General features: G+C 53.6%; 5 protein-coding genes across 5 annotated transcripts; 3 read left to right on the plus strand and 2 right to left on the minus strand.

Annotated features, from left to right (window-relative positions):
* Window positions 1-527: 527 nt before the first annotated feature.
* On the plus strand, window positions 528-1285 carry J4E78_003364 (uncharacterized protein; the record flags this gene model as incomplete). The annotated part of the gene is made up of 2 exons (XM_049364004.1): window positions 528-584; window positions 635-1285. The coding sequence occupies 2 exons, from the start codon at window positions 528-530 to the stop codon at window positions 1283-1285; spliced, it is 708 nt and encodes a 235-aa protein (XP_049224669.1).
* Window positions 1286-2129: 844 nt separating this feature from the next.
* On the minus strand, window positions 2130-6284 carry J4E78_003365 (uncharacterized protein; the record flags this gene model as incomplete). The annotated part of the gene is made up of 3 exons (XM_049364005.1): window positions 2130-5496; window positions 5711-5777; window positions 5924-6284. The coding sequence occupies 3 exons, from the start codon at window positions 6282-6284 to the stop codon at window positions 2130-2132; spliced, it is 3795 nt and encodes a 1264-aa protein (XP_049224670.1).
* A 341-nt stretch (window positions 6285-6625) lies between these two features.
* Window positions 6626-8360, plus strand: J4E78_003366 (uncharacterized protein; the record flags this gene model as incomplete). Its single annotated transcript, XM_049364006.1, has 3 exons — window positions 6626-6674; window positions 7116-8165; window positions 8221-8360. The coding sequence occupies 3 exons, from the start codon at window positions 6626-6628 to the stop codon at window positions 8358-8360; spliced, it is 1239 nt and encodes a 412-aa protein (XP_049224671.1).
* Window positions 8361-8606: 246 nt separating this feature from the next.
* On the minus strand, window positions 8607-10295 carry J4E78_003367 (uncharacterized protein; the record flags this gene model as incomplete). The annotated part of the gene is made up of 2 exons (XM_049364007.1): window positions 8607-8960; window positions 9015-10295. 2 exons carry the CDS (start codon window positions 10293-10295, stop codon window positions 8607-8609), a joined length of 1635 nt encoding a protein of 544 aa, XP_049224672.1.
* A 1016-nt stretch (window positions 10296-11311) lies between these two features.
* J4E78_003368 (uncharacterized protein) lies at window positions 11312-13565 on the plus strand (the record flags this gene model as incomplete). The annotated part of the gene is made up of 3 exons (XM_049364008.1): window positions 11312-11594; window positions 11644-11874; window positions 12430-13565. 3 exons carry the CDS (start codon window positions 11312-11314, stop codon window positions 13563-13565), a joined length of 1650 nt encoding a protein of 549 aa, XP_049224673.1.
* Between the last annotated feature and the right edge of the window lie 1675 nt (window positions 13566-15240).

Genomic DNA, 15240 nt, shown 5'->3' on the forward strand with positions numbered 1-15240 from the left:
TGCCTTCCCCAATTGCGGGTAAGCTCTCCGAGGTTGTCTCACGTCCCTTGTTACGATAACCCGCAACTTAAGTATCCAGTGGCCACTCAGGGGCTTTACCCTCAAATCACATCACAGCTGCAAATACTCGAATGCGTCTCACATATCCTCCTACCTAGGTAGGCGCAAGCATCGCGGGATGTAACAAGTAGCAAGCTCGCGTCCGTCACAATCCGCACCGCACTAGTTACTGCAGGAGACGGAGAATCTCGCCATTTATGTAGACTCTTACTCCGGACGAAACCCTCTACTACCTGTCCACGTGGGAAGCCAGTGCGATATACCTCATCTCTCTCACCTCGGACCCTTAGATCGTGATAAATGAAACCTCGTGGTCTTTTCAGCTCCATCCTTCTTACACCATCGCAATAACATCTCTCGTCAATTCCTACTTATCTCCATCATCACTACCTGCCAAAATAATCCCAACACAACAAGAAAGCCAACAAGAAAGCCAACAAGAAAGAGCCAACAGGGAAGCCAACAAGATGCCGAACATCGAAAAGGAGATGGTCGCTTGCTACAAAGATCCAAAGGACTACCACGTAAGATACACTCAAGAAGTTACGCTTGGGCTCGACAATAATGTGAACAGCCGAGTGAGGACCCGAAGGACTACGTCTTTCCTGATGTCTCTAAGCGAATGCTTGTCGCCAAGGACCTCGTCACAGGCAATGAGCTCTGGATGGCTGTTCACATCAACAAGATGCCAGCAAAGGATAACTTCAGGTTGAAACCATCTTATTACAACTCTCCGATCAAGGACAAGCAGTCCACCGTAGTTAAGGCTAAGGAAATCAAGAAGGACCATTTGCTCAACGGACTGCGGAGAAACAAATGGTGGGTTCAGACCGCGCTCACGATCTACAAGAACAAGTACCGAGACTCTCTTTCGGAAGAGCTCAAAAGAAAGCAAAACGAATTTAAGAGCAAGCGAGCCAAGCCAGCCAGGATCACTAAACCGCAGCCCAGGAGCACCAAGAGCATCAAGAGCACCAAGAAGATCAAGAGAATCAAGAGCATCAAGAGTGAGCAGCACAACTCCGAGATCACCGAACTAGAAGAGTTGCTCTTCGGCCATAGAACTGGCGTCTCCGCAAGCGACTCCAAGGCCATCGCAGCCGAGATAGTCAAGGCAAGCAAATTCAAGACAGCACTCCCAGCATGTGTCCTCTCGCTCATGAAAGAGACAATGGCAGATCTGGAGGAGAGGATTAGGATTAGGGAACTAGCAGGTGATATTTGAGAGCAACGGGATACGCGGAACATGAGGCCTCAGCGAACTCTTGGCGTCAAGAACATATTCTGAATTCATACCTGGGTTGAGTCCAACAGGACATCAGCGGAACTTGCATAGTAGGAGAGGCAAGAAAAGCGCGTCATTTCCTTCTACTTATTATCAGCTCTTTACCAGACTCAGCATGAAGCTTTTTGGAGCATACAGTTAATTTGATGTCAGCTTGACGCGACCATGACACAACATTTTCTCCATTGTGATTTGGTATTGATTTCAAGAGACTCCGCTTGACTTGTTGGACGCACTAGATATGCCTAACTACTGTGCTTTCGAATTTCTGATCGCGATCACAACCCATGCGACCTCGTCTCACGCGTATCGATCCCTCCGCTACACATTCGTGCACCCTGTCCGTTGTTGTCACACATCTTGCCCGACAGCATATCGGCTAAGCTGGGTTGATTGGCTGACTGGCACCCACCCCGTGGCCCGGAGCTGTTGTGTAATGTATGGGCCACCGATTAGGCTTTGTGCGTACATGTTAGCAAGATTAGAAGGTCCAGTCTAAGGGCATGTAAATTTTGTAGGAATGTCATCATCACAGTGAAGCAGATCAGACTCACATATAGTTTACACTCATTATATTATACTACATACACAGTGCTCAGCACCAGACCAAGAGGAAAGAGGACATCGAAAGCCAACCATACCGGCTCCGATCCATAGGAAGCCAATCCTCAAACGCCAAAGTATGCAGTTGAACCGTAAGCGGCCGTTGAATCCCACGCCTTGATAAACACCAGTCAGGCCCTGTAAGGGCCTTGACATGCGATCGTACTCCCATTCTCTGCCATTACTCTTCCATTTTGTCGTTGTCCTTGGTTGCCTGCTTCGCAGGCTCCTTCAAGAACTGTGCGCGGAAGTCTGCGTTGCTCTTCGGTTCGCCGTTCGTCGTTGTAGCACCTTTCGGTATAGCTGGGCGACCAAGACCGGGCTTTCCTCGTCCTCGTCCACCGCGAGCAGCAGTAGGTCGGTTGACACGGTTTGGCTGGATGAAGCTGTTGCTCGCCTTCCACTCTCCCTTCTGCTTGTTAAGGTCCTGGACAGTACCGATGCGCAGTTTCCTTCCCTCGAAGTCTTTGCCCTCAAGCGCGAACTGAGCCTTGCCAGCACCTTCCACGGTTGTGAACTCAATGATCGCACCACCATGATGGGGTTCGAGCTTGATCCTCTTGAAGCCGTACTGTTCGACAAGCGGTTTGATGCGCACGTCAGGCACGGTGTCAGGCAGGTTGAGGATTGCAATGGATCGGTCCATGAAGGATGCGGGCTTGATAGCGGCTTCAGGAGCAGCGTCGCTCTGTCCAGGAGTACCTTCGCGAACGGCTGGGTTTTCCGTGTTCTCGAGAGTTGATTGCACCTTTGGCTTCGTGTCAGGTCGCTCTTTTGCAATTTCGACATGGATCTTCATGCCTGCAAACTCCTTTTCATGCATTTCTGCCACTGCTGCATCAGCGCTATCCTTGTTATCGTAAACGACATAACAGAAACCGCGATTGTTGCCAGTCGACCTGATAGTTGGGCACTTGGTCCTCTCAATCTTGCCGAACTTGGAGAAGGCGTCCTTAACTTCTCGTTCTTTGACCTTGAAGTTGAGATGCCAGATGTAGACTTCGCGACCCTCGGAGGTAGCGCCATCGCGTTTCTTTTTGGCGTTGGGGTCGGAGATCTTTGAGATTAGTTTCAACCCTTCAACGTCAGTATCGTCCAGCTGTGTCGCAGCGACCGCCTGTTCAGCTGAAGCAAATTGAACGTAGCAGAACCGGCGATGCGCATCGTACTTGAGTGAAGGGAAGCGAATGCCGATAATTTCTCCGAATGGACTGAAGAGGTTCCGGATCCAGGCTTCGTCGGCATGCGCAGGGTAGTTTGTGACGTATAATGTCGTGCTTTGGCCTCGCTCAATCGATATGTTGTGACCTTCGAATCCTTTCGCCTCTTTGCTCAGAGCATACTGGGCTTCTTCGGGTGACTCAAACTCCACCACAGCCGTGAGACTATCCTTCTCCTCTTTCAGTACTAGATTGCGGACTGTGCCTGCGTCGGTAAAGAACTGGCGTATTCGAGTCTGTGTAGTGTTGAGTGGTAGCTTCTTGACGATGACTGTAGTGTGCTCGCGATCTCGTTTCGGTCCTGTAGAGCGAGCTTCCGACGGTGCTTCGCTCGCGACTCTGGCTTGACCATTGACCCCGTCAAGAGCCTCTGAGATCTCTACATGTTTGCTCTTCTTCAATACTGCGTCCTCGTCACCGTCCTCTCGTTTCCGCTTCGTCGAGCTGTCTCCGACTTGGCTATCTGGCGTGTCTTGTGGCGGAGCTGCAGCGGCCGCAAGTGCTCGTTCTTTCTCCCTCCGGACGGACACGATGCGCTCAGCTCGTCGTCGCTCGATCGTTGCGCTACGCACCTTTAACGCTGATTCGTGCTGCTCGCAATGGCTAATGTACATGTCGATGAGCAGCTCTGGTTGATCAATCGTTTGTAAGCGCTTCATGCCACGTTCCAGAATGGCAGTGGCCTGGGTGGGCGGCAATAACGGTTGACCTGCATTTTGCTTGCCCCTCGTTGCATGTGGCGCCCACAGGAGCATCTCGAATATGTAGCAGCGATACCAGAAGTCGTAAGAGTCCTCCTGGTACTTGGTGATAGAGTCCTGAATCTGTCGGGCTTGATCGATGTCACCGCGTTGGAGCCAGAACTTGATATGGGCGCGCTCAAGACGATATTTCCGGTCCGTCCATTCCCTGCCATGCTTCTTCATGCCGACCTCTCGGACAAACTCCAAAGCCGATCGAATTCCGACCTCGGCAACATCGACATCATCCTCCGTTGCTCTGGGGTCATCGAAAGCCCTTCGCCGAAGATATCCACACCAGGCGAGCTGAACCTTGATGAGTTCATCCAAATCAGTGTGCTCCAGAAGTCCGGACCCAGTGGCTGTGTGCTTGACAAGTTCAAGGTCCTCGAATGGCTTGTTTTCCGCTTCGAGTGTCAATAACCGGTGGGACCAGAGTGACCCGGACCATGGGCAATGGCGTGTCGCGCGCTCGAGAACGTTGAGTAAATCTACCGACCGGTTATCCTGCCAAACGAGAAACTCAACGTGGTCTTCCCATATGGAAGGATCGACGGGAAATCGGAGCGTGGCTCGCTCATAAAGTGCATTGACGAGATGGAAGCTGTAGACACCCATAGTCCTCTTCTCCCATTTCAAGTAGCGTGTCATGGCGGTGTACTCTGCAGCTTGGTCGCCTGCTTGGATAGCCTGCAGGAGTTTGAACTCGTACTCTTCGCGGTTGGCGTATTGCTGCTTGATGTGTGTATTCTTTTGCACCACTTCATCCATAACCTGCTCGTAGTGGCTTTGATTGTAGCGAGAATTGAAAGAAGAGTATCTGCTAAGGGTGTTCGCCCATGTTGCATGTGGTTGGCCGAGGCGGTCGTTGTAGATGGCGGCTACCCTCTTCGCCTTCTCTTGGCTGAAGCCTCCTCGCTCGAGGTCTTCTTCCAAAACCTGCAGGTAGCGGTCCCAGACGAGATTACTCTCTTGGAGATTGTACTTGACTCTCTCAGCACCTTCTTGCAGCGCGTCCAGTAGCAGTTGGGGTTGGAAGAGCTCTCGACCAATAAGCCTCTCCTCTTCAGACCACTCCTCTGGGGGTACTTGCTCCCAAGAGCAGGCGACCAGGTAGCTCACATACTCGCCGTATGCAGCCCAAAGCTTTGCGCTGTAAGGTTCCTCTTGTGTTGCCTGCTTGTGCAGTTCGAGCACACCCATGCGCTGCTCCACATCCTTGGCCAGAGTCTTCTCGTCGTTCAGCCGGTAATGCCACAAGAGCTCGCCAAGCGGGTACTTGTCTGACATGGTTTTGTAGGCATCGCGCAGAGTCTGGACCAACTCGTACGCATTTGGGTCGTACGCGTTTGGGTCGGAGTCGAACGAAGCGAGGTGTTTTTGGAGCCCTTGGTGTAGAATGGTGACGAGCGAAACATGGCTGTAGTAGTCGAATGGGTTTTCCAGCAGCGTTTTATCGAGTTGGTTGAGCCAGTCGATGTGCTGTTGGTCGAGAGAGCGAGTGATGAAATTGCGCGGTCGCGGTGAGGCCTCGGACATGATGCTAGCTACGGACTCGCCGGAGAGGTTTTGTCCGAGGTGTTGCAGTCTGGCAAGTGGTCAGTGTTTGGTGGTGGAGTTTGCGCGACAAAACTAGGCTGCCGGAACAGGCTACAGCAACCCGTGATCACGGGCAAGCGCGACACCCGGACGTCACTGCCTGCCCCACAAAACATAAAGCGCGCTACTTGTGGACATGCAGGTGCAGTCGTCGGCTCAGAAATGGGGCGGCCGAGAAAAATCAGCAAAGATGAAGAACTTACGTGACAGGCCGTTGGTGGACTACAGAGTTCTGGCGCGCAGCTTGTTGTTGCTGCATGCTGGCAAGGTCTGAAAGTTGTTAGCAGATTCCCTGGGAGCTAGCGACCCATCGTCGTTTGTCGTAGCTCTTTCCTCCCTGCATCTAAGCTGCGGCTCCCTCATATGGGGGCCGTCTACAGCAGTGTGCCTCTACCCCAAAGAAAGCGGGCACGTACCTGCAAGAGTGTCCATGCCCGGTGTGGATGTTTGGCGGTACATGGGGTTCGGGGTCGCCATGCGCGCGTCGTGCGGCGATGCTATTTGTTGTGGCGTTCCCATTGCGCTGTGTACTCCTCTTGCGCCGTTCGCGATGTGGGCGTATCCCGGGGACGGCACACGCTGTTGGAGCGTCTGGGGCGGCTGCGGGGAGGACCTGATCTGTTGGCTTAGACCCGAAGGTGTTCGCGATGGCATCTGGCGTCTTGTGCGCTTGCCCGGGGATCGGAGTAGTGACGGCGACGGGATGGTAGGGGCGGCTTGTGGTGTTGGGGTGCCCGCAGGCGAGTCCGATGGCGACAATAGCGAGTTGATATCCATGGTGTACAGCGTTCACGACCTTTTGTTTCGTTTGGCACGCACTGCGATCCAGCAGCTGTCTTGAATGCTACACGCGCGCCAGGCGTCTGTCGATGCTCTCTATTCCTATGGTCGCGAGCTGCAGAAACTACTAGGCATCGGGTCCCTCGTAACGAGCGGCATGGGACGACGGCGGGCGTTTGGCGCGAAAAGGACCGTCGGAGGCGCGAGGCGATGGGGATAGCGAGTGTGATGGGAGATGACCTCGTCGGCGTCGTGGGTGAGAAGGCCTACACCCGGTCTAGAAGAAAAGGTGGTTAGGTGCACCAGGCAAGCTTGGGCCTGCGACTAATCGAGTAATGATGGAGCGAGCACGTCGCGACTCGGAGCAGCTGGATGCGGACTCCCGGAGTGAGTTGGCGGCGGTACAGCACGATGTTTGGCGCGTGACGGAATGCGCGTCAGGCAACGGGGTCAAGAGTCTAGAGTCGACGGTGGTCTGGACAGGAGCGGGACGACACGACTCCTGCACATTTCTTCTGCGTTCTGATCGCTCTGGTTCAATGATGATCCCGCTGCCAAGCTAGCCCCCTGCAAGCGCCCTGCGCCAGCGCGGAGCCTTTCGCCGTGCCACAGAATTTCCCGCGACACTTCACAGCATTGGCATCATCAACGCCGCAGCGCCGTGGTGTCGAGCATCGCTATGAGCGCCCGGATACCCTCACGGCGGCTGGGGCAGTCAGGTAAGCTATTAATGGGAACATTGATCCCCTGCACCATTTTCTCCGCACCTATCGGAGCGCTAGTCGTTCTTCCGGGCGGTACAACACCATGACGACTAACATTGAATAGCCCTCGCCGCGCGCCCACACACCCAATGGATACCCTTAACCTCGATCCTTTCAATCTCACAGCGCAATATCTCGTTCGGGCGCAAGAAAGACAACGATGAGCTCTTCGATACCTTCTCTTCAGTCGCTCATCGCACTGCCGAGTTCAGAGGGGTCAAGAATAACAACGATGACCTCACCAACCCGATCCTCGAAGACTACCTATCGAAGAGGGCAAAACGAACAGGTGCGAAGGGAACAGACGCGTCGGCAGCGCCCTCACGCCCCACCCCTCGTGAAGGAGACTTCGCCGTAACCCCAACTTCCCTCTTCCCACCCGAAAGCGACATCCCCGGCTGGCGGCCAGACCTGAGCCCACAGGAGAAACTCGAACTCAAGGCGAAATACCGCAAGGGAGAGCAACAAGAGGCGCTTAAGGAGGACAAGAAGCTCATGGATATGTCACTCGATCCCGACCAGAAAGCCCGCAGGCGTCTCGAGCGCAAACTCGTCATTTCCGGCGTGAAGCGTCACGGCCGCATGACAAAGGCGCAGAAGCTACTCCGTACCGAACGCCAGTCAGTCTACAGGTCACAACTCCTTCCTACGTCTACCAAGAAGCTGCAGAAGGTCGTGAACCAGATCGCCGGAAAGACTGTCTCGGAAGCCCTCGTCCAACTCCGCTTTTCCCCGAAACGTGTGGCCCGCGACGTCATCAAGGGCCTCGAAATTGCGCAGAACGAAGCCATTGCGGCCCGTGGCATGGGTCTCGCTGGCGAAGACGCTGCGGTGTCGCGTTGGAAAAAGCAAAGAGCAGCTACGGATGCGGGGAGACCGAAGGATACTTGGGACTACAAGACGTCGAAAACGAATGGCAGTCTGGAGGCGAAGCCGGTCAAGGTGCCTTTCTTCAAGGACACGACGATCCAGTTGAAGGATGGGAGTAAGAAGGTGGTCCGCGATCCTAGCGAGATATACATTGACCAGGCGTGGGTGGGACCCGGGCAGAGCTGGAAGACCCCTGAATTCAGGGCGCGGGGTGCTATCAACATGCTGAAGCACCGAACGACGAGTGAGTTTGTCGCACACTTGAATTTGGACAATTGGGCGCTAACATTACCTGACAGGTTTCTCCGTTCTTCTCAAGGAAGAGAAGACGCGCTTGCGCATCTCAGACGAGATTCAGAAGAAGCGCGACAACCGCAAGCTGTGGACCGCACTTCCTGACCGACCCGTCACATCACAACGGCAATACTGCCTGTGGTAAACGATTGTACGAATTCAGTGTATAGCATATATTGCCGGTAGAAAAAAACTGGCTTGTACAATATACCATTCAAGATCAACCGTTCCCCATCATCCAAAGCAATACCAATCGCTTTATCCGGGTATCTCTCTATCACCCATCCAAGGTGCATAACGTACATGGCTGCTGCTGCCTTTTCAACTTTTTGAACATGTGACAAGATCCTAAACGCCTTCGCTATGCAAACAAAAGATCCCTTTACCATTCTCAAGCTTCCACGCCGTCTACTGCGCCGACACTGCTGACGAGCATATCTAGCATGCCGCGTACCTTCCATGCGTCTTGGCTTGCTTCGACTGTCACCTTGACTCGCTGCATGAGCGCCATGATTAGATCGTCGACGTCCTCGCTTCTGCCCAGTTGATCGGCGTATAGGTCCAGGACCACCAGCGCAACGTCGGTGGTCAGACGTGTGATGCGGTAGTCGGAAACATTCTTTATGCACCAGCGGAGGATGGGTTGGAGTGTGACGGAGTCGCGGTTGCTGAGAGCAGTTCGGAGAGCAGAGCGGTGGCGTAGAGCGGTCAGGAGAGTAAGGGACTGGCTGCGGGCGTTTGCGTCCTTGAGCGATGTTAGTATTAGTCTCAGAGGTGTACAGGAGAATGGAAAACATACCTTTGATTCGAGCACCATGTCCAGCGCCTGCGCGTACATGCCCTTTCGCAGCGCATGCGCCCACGGCTGTCCGGCCGTGATCTTTCCCCGCGCATTGCCCTCGATCACGATGTCTGCGCTCTCGCCGGTGAAGTCTTTGCCTCGGATGCGCTTTTCCCAGCCCTTTCCGCGCTTCCGCTTCTTGCTCCTGTCGTACTCTTCGATCTTGCCTTCCATAAGCGCTTTCATCTCCTTCTCTCGCTCACGAGCCTGAACCTTCTGCTCCCCGGAAAGATGGGTCTTGATCGAAAGAAGACCGGATTGCATACCGACCGCAATGTGTCTGTCTTCCTTTTGGTTCGGGATGACGCTGAGTGACAGGATGGGCGAAGGGTACTTCATCCCACCTACGACGTTCCAGCCTGTTGTTTCGAAGACCTTGACGTGGCCGTCGAGAGCACCGGAGAGGAGGCGTTCGCCATTGTTCGCTAATGAGAGCGCGGTCACAGTTTTCTGGTGGTTCCGCAGCATGTGGATCGGCTTTGCGGCCACAATGTCGAGAACGCTGATGACATTGTCGGCTGCTGCGAGGACGGCCGTTCCAGACGGCATAGGGAGGACAGTCTCGACGGGCGCAGCGTGTTTGAACACCATCATCGCCTTTCCGCCTACTCGCGAATCCCAGAGTCGCACCGTCTGATCGTAACTTCCAGATACGAGCAGCCCACTTTGCGCAGGCATGAAGGTGCCGCTGCGCACGTAGTCTTGATGCCCGTCAAACTTCATGACGCTCTTTTCACTCGGCAGGTCCCATAATCGCACGGTTCTGTCGTCGGAACAACTCATCAGGCCAGTAAGATCTATGGGGTTCCACTGTGTGACCCAGACGGGCTGCTTGTGTTCCTTCCATGTCTTCAATATGGCCCTGCTCTTGACATCGAACGCTTGTATGACACCAGTATCTCCTCCTGCGACCAGGATCCTGCCATCGCGCCGTATGTTTCCCGAATGCGCAACGTCGTCGACGCCGAAGCGCGATATCGTCTTGACGACCTTCCGGCTCTTGGAGGAGAAAATCTGGACGCGCGATCCCGTGGTGACTGCGAAGAGATCCTGGGTGGCCGAAAGCGTATTGGCGGGCTGAGGGGGCGGTATCGAGATGTGAGTTACGGGCGAGGAATGTTGCGAAGGGTCGAGTTTGAGCTCCGAGGCGAATGAGTTCCAGTACTTTTGCTCAGACGTAAGGGTGGAAGGGCCCTTTGGCAGCTTCAAGGGCTGCAGGAGTTGTACTTCGGCCGCCATTGTGAAAGTTGGATGCGATCAATGCGCGTGGAGTTGCGAATGTCGTGAGCTTTTCGGGTGGAGGAACTTTTCGGTGGGTCAACAAGTCACGCTAACGACATCGGATGGTGGCGCCTTCCCGGCCTGAACGCGGACAGATGCCGACCGTGATTAATATCAGCATCAAAGTCGCGAGTGAGTGGATCCCGATAATCTGTGCCGTCAGGTTTACTTGTCAAGACCGTCTTAATGGATTGCTATCATGATAGGAAAACGCCGGTCTCTTCGTCACACAGCATGAGCTGACTAGTGTTGGCTGCCTGGAGGATCGCCCGGGCGCACCCAGTTCATCAATAGACGACGGACGGCGCAGCACCTTCCACCTCATCAGCGTCAAGCCGGCTTCCACGTTCTGTCATGCGACCCCCAAACATCAGATGTCTCTCTTTTCCATTCGGACCTATTGACCTGCCAATGACAAATTGCCTGGCTCCAGGATAAACCACTCTCAGCGCGTCCACCAGGGCCGCGCTAGACGCGTCACGATGGATCCCGACGCGCTCGACAGGATGAACGATTTCTTCGATTTCGCCGCTCTTGAACAGAACGACGTAGTCGAACACACTCATGCCTCAAGTGGGCAAACGGTGTCATACTTTCAACCAGACAATGTCACGGCTATTGACTTCGCTTTGGAACCAGTGGCCCAAAATACCCTCCAATTGTACGACGTGCCCATGTACGACGTGTCACACGATCCCTCCTCTGGCGATATAAACCAGCAATGGCCAACGTCTCACCCAACAACATATGCTGCGACGTCCATGATTGAAACGAGTGTAGACTCAGGAGCAGACGTCGATTGGCAAACGGTTGGTATGGAACATGCGAAGGACCACAGGCTCCGCGATGCGACGGATCTCGCTCTCCCGCCTTCCTTGTCATCACTTGCGCTAATGCAATGCGATGATGAAGGCTGTTTAATCGATGCCCCGCACTCTCAGCTTGGGCTACGTCCTTCAGTTCTCGATCATTCAATGATTCCGGCCGATGCCTCCCTTGGACAGGAGCAGCTACCAGTCAGATCGGCCGCATCCCAGCAACAACCTTCAATTGCCACTTGGAAACCAGCATCAGCCAAACGTAAAGGTCCTCAGTGCCGTATTCCACTTGAGGCAAGGCAGGTGTTGGAGGACGAATTTGCGGCCAATCCATACCCCTGCGCGTGGGAATTAGACATCATCGCACATCAAGCCAATCTCGACGTGAAGAAAGTCCGTAACTGGTTCAATAACACCCGAGCCAGGAAGAAGTGTGGAGGTGAGTCGTATCCCATTCCATGAGATCATGCTTTGACTTACCTATTCAGATTCCCACCCCGCTGTAAAGGATGGTTCAGGCCAGAGCAATCGCACTCTGAAGACGAAGCTGTCAAAGGATAGTCTGGAAAGCCTCCAAAAGCAAGCAGACGACGCCTATCAACTGCCGCAGCCGCCTCTGGCGGTATACCTTGCACAGTCGTACCAAGAGGAAGCTGTTGAACTGTCTGCAGTGCAGGCTGCCGTTGATGTTGAGTCTCTCAACGAAAGCATCCCAAATAGTGGATGGTCTGAGTCCAGACAAGGCAGAAGAGGTTCCGTCATCACCTCGATTGCTTCTTCTGAAGGCACTGCACCTACAACATACACGGTGTCTTCCAGCGGTAGCCGCAGTAAAACCTCGTCCTTTGGTCGTGATCGCCGTCGAGGCAGACGTCGGATGGCATGGAAAGAGTCTCCTCGCCAAGCCATTAACGGTGTGAACAGTGCAGGTGAACCCCAGAAAGATCTGCCTTTTTTCTGTACTTTCTGTCCGCGGGCATTCAAGACGAAGTATGAATGGATACGCCACGAAGACTCTGTCCACGCGCTTCGAACCACTTGGATTTGCTGTGACACAAAGTCATCCGAAAATCTTGAAGCATGTCCATTCTGCGGCCAGGCCCATCCCGATGATGCTCACCTGGCTGGCCACAAGTACCAACAATGCCGAAGCAAGCCCGAATCCCAACGAACTTTCTATCGCCGCGATCACTTCATCCAGCATCTGCACCATGTTCACTTCGCCAACACCAAACATCCGTCCGTACGTACCGGCTGTCAAGCTCGATTATTAGCCGCTGAAGGCCACAACTTTGGTTGCAAGGACCTCGCCATGAAGTGGCGTCGCTTCGGTGCTCCAATGAAGCTTGATGATCCTATGCTTCATTGTGGCTTCTGCGGAAAGAAGTCAAAAGACTGGTCCGAACGATGTGAGCATGTTGCTGAGCACCTCGTCGCGCGTGAGCTTGACCGTGCTGTGTGGTGGAGCGAGCGCAAGGAAAACCATTTGGAGAACCTCTACTCGACTACACCATACGAATCCTTCCGATGCCGATACTGCCAAAAGGTCTTTACGGATGTCAAAGATATGAACGAACACTCTCACTGTCGTGTGTGGAGCTGTCGATTTCTCCGGAGCTTCGACGACGTTGCTGCAGACAATGCAGGTCCGCCCCTCTGTCCAGACTTTCCCTCGGCCAAAGCTCACCATTGCCACCTTTGCGGCTCCGGCTATCGAACGTTCCACGTCGAACATGCGCAGAATTACCATCGGTATCGCTCGTGCAATCAAGAGTTCTACACATCTGAAGACGCTTTCCTCCAGCATTTGCACAACTTTCATGGCGCTTCACAGCCAACATTACTGCGAGGCTCTGGTGTCATCGAGCAGAGCTATATGCGCAACAAAGGCGCATCGTTCGAGCCCGTGGAGTTCAATGAGAGCTGGCAGCCTTGCGTTATGGATCTAGACGTAGCCTCTGTCAGTCCATTTGTTGCCGACAACACTGTTTCAACCCTACCTGTCGATCACAGAAAGAACCAAAATCAGACCCGAAAGTCGCTCGTCATTCCAAAGAAAGCTCGTGACAATGTGCAGACTCAGGACGTCAATGTCAAGAAGGTATCAAGACAACGATCTGACACATCAACCTCGAAGGCCGAGAGTCATCACCCGCGATTCTTCCGACTCAGTACTTATGTACCCTTTCTGTCATCTCGTATCTTCTACTCGCGGTCTGCAAAGGCAGCGGACTTTCCGAGAGACAACCAGGCTGTGCTAGAAGAGCTACCGAAGCCGCACATTGCGACACTGGCGATGAGTGCAGGCACAGTCAGCATGGCCGCCACTCGCTGGTTCATTCGGCCAGACACATGTTCGGTTAATGGTATGGTAGAGCTTACCATTGATAATGAAGCAGATGTAGATTGAGCGAACTTAGCCGCTGCCGAGTGGGGATCGGGATTACTGTAGATCGCACGAGACCTTTGGCACTGCCCCCTTCCTCGGCAAAAGCTTTACTGCGTTGCCTGAGAAACTGTCCGACTGCTGACGTCGTGGTACTACCCATCCGATTGGTCAAGCAGCGTTGTTTTGAAGTGGATTAGACCGTGGAGGGCGCACAGACTGAGCTCCTTGTCCACTTCAATACTGGTGGGCATCCAGCAGCTCTACTGACAACACACCCAAGCTACCTAGCTGCTAAGTACGCACCCAATCAACCTCCCACCCTGTCAGTCCCTCGAGCCTGAAGCCAAGATTCGAAATCGCTCAAAGACAGCATGGCCGAAGACTCGGTGGTCCATCTCCCACCCGCCATCGACGTACCCAAGAACTCACCGGAGGACTTACTCCGCTCCACTACTTCTTCCGACACTGAGGTCAAATTCGATCGCTTCAATGAGCTTCCGGAGGAGCTTAAGCTTGAGATCTTTCGACACCATCTTCGCTTTCCCTGGAGTGTCACCTGTCGTAGCCATGACTTTATCTACGGACCCCGCTTTCTGAACACCGCGCTTGCCAACAAAGAACTGTGTAGTATCGCTTTCCAGATCTATTACCACGAAAACACATTCAAGTTGGCCTGGTTAGTCGTGCGCGGGTCACGTCGTACCCCATTGTCTTTCCGTTATCCATCTAAGACCGTCGCACATCTTGTCACGAAGCTCGAGATACATATGGAAATCCAGGGTCTCGGGTACCCCTTAAACCCATTCTACTGCGGCGGCTGCCAAGGCTCCCAACTAGCTGTCCTAGCTCATCCTCGTCGCGCGTCCTTCACAGCTGGGTATACCTGTTTTATTCTGGAGCCGCATTCGTGGGCAAATGACGGTAAGGCCAAGGCTGGCTGGGGAAGATACTTCACCTCGTTGCAAGAACTCCGCATTGTGATCCACTTGCCTTACTGTCTTCCGGAAGAATCGAACGTATTCTTCGAGCGACTGCCAGAGCAGGCGCGCCTACTGTTGCAGGCCAAAAACACCCGGGTCGAAGTCGAGCATGCTAATGGGCGCGCTCGCTGTGACGGTCATTGCGAGCGCACGATCGAACGTGGTATTATCGGTATGACAAGACCGCCTATTCCGAACCACTACACAGCGTGAGAGTTGTCTCCAGGACTATCAGGCCTCAAACCACTATTCTGGGGCGTTTCTCCTCCGAGGTGCATTTCGACTGCTTGAACGAGGGATATTTGTCGGCATTGCGCCGAATTGACGTGGCATAGTGACAGAAGCGTGGAACATGTGAAGGTGCTATGAGGACAGGCTCCAGAGTTTATACGGGCTGGTGTCACGGCGCATAATTCCCATCAAGTCGTCAGGGAGCATGTCCTGGACATGGGCGGTGGCGTCTTGATTGTCGTGTATACAATAATTTTCAACCTCAATCAGAAACGTCTTACCCAGGAATTTTTCACATCGTGGTCGTGATTGAGCAGATCATGAGCGCAATACCACATCTCCAAGAAACGCGTATCGCCGAGGTATTTATGAAAAGCCATTTTCAAAACACGAGGACTGGTAACGCCTACCTAGTCTCAACCCATCGAAGTCTCACAGCCATTTAGAACCTTGGAAGCGTTTCACTGCACGATGCTAGTTCTGCA

Source organism: Alternaria triticimaculans, assembly GCF_023758025.1.
Source record: "Alternaria triticimaculans strain BMP 0046 chromosome Unknown scaffold_3, whole genome shotgun sequence".
NCBI lineage: Eukaryota > Fungi > Ascomycota > Dothideomycetes > Pleosporales > Pleosporaceae > Alternaria > Alternaria triticimaculans.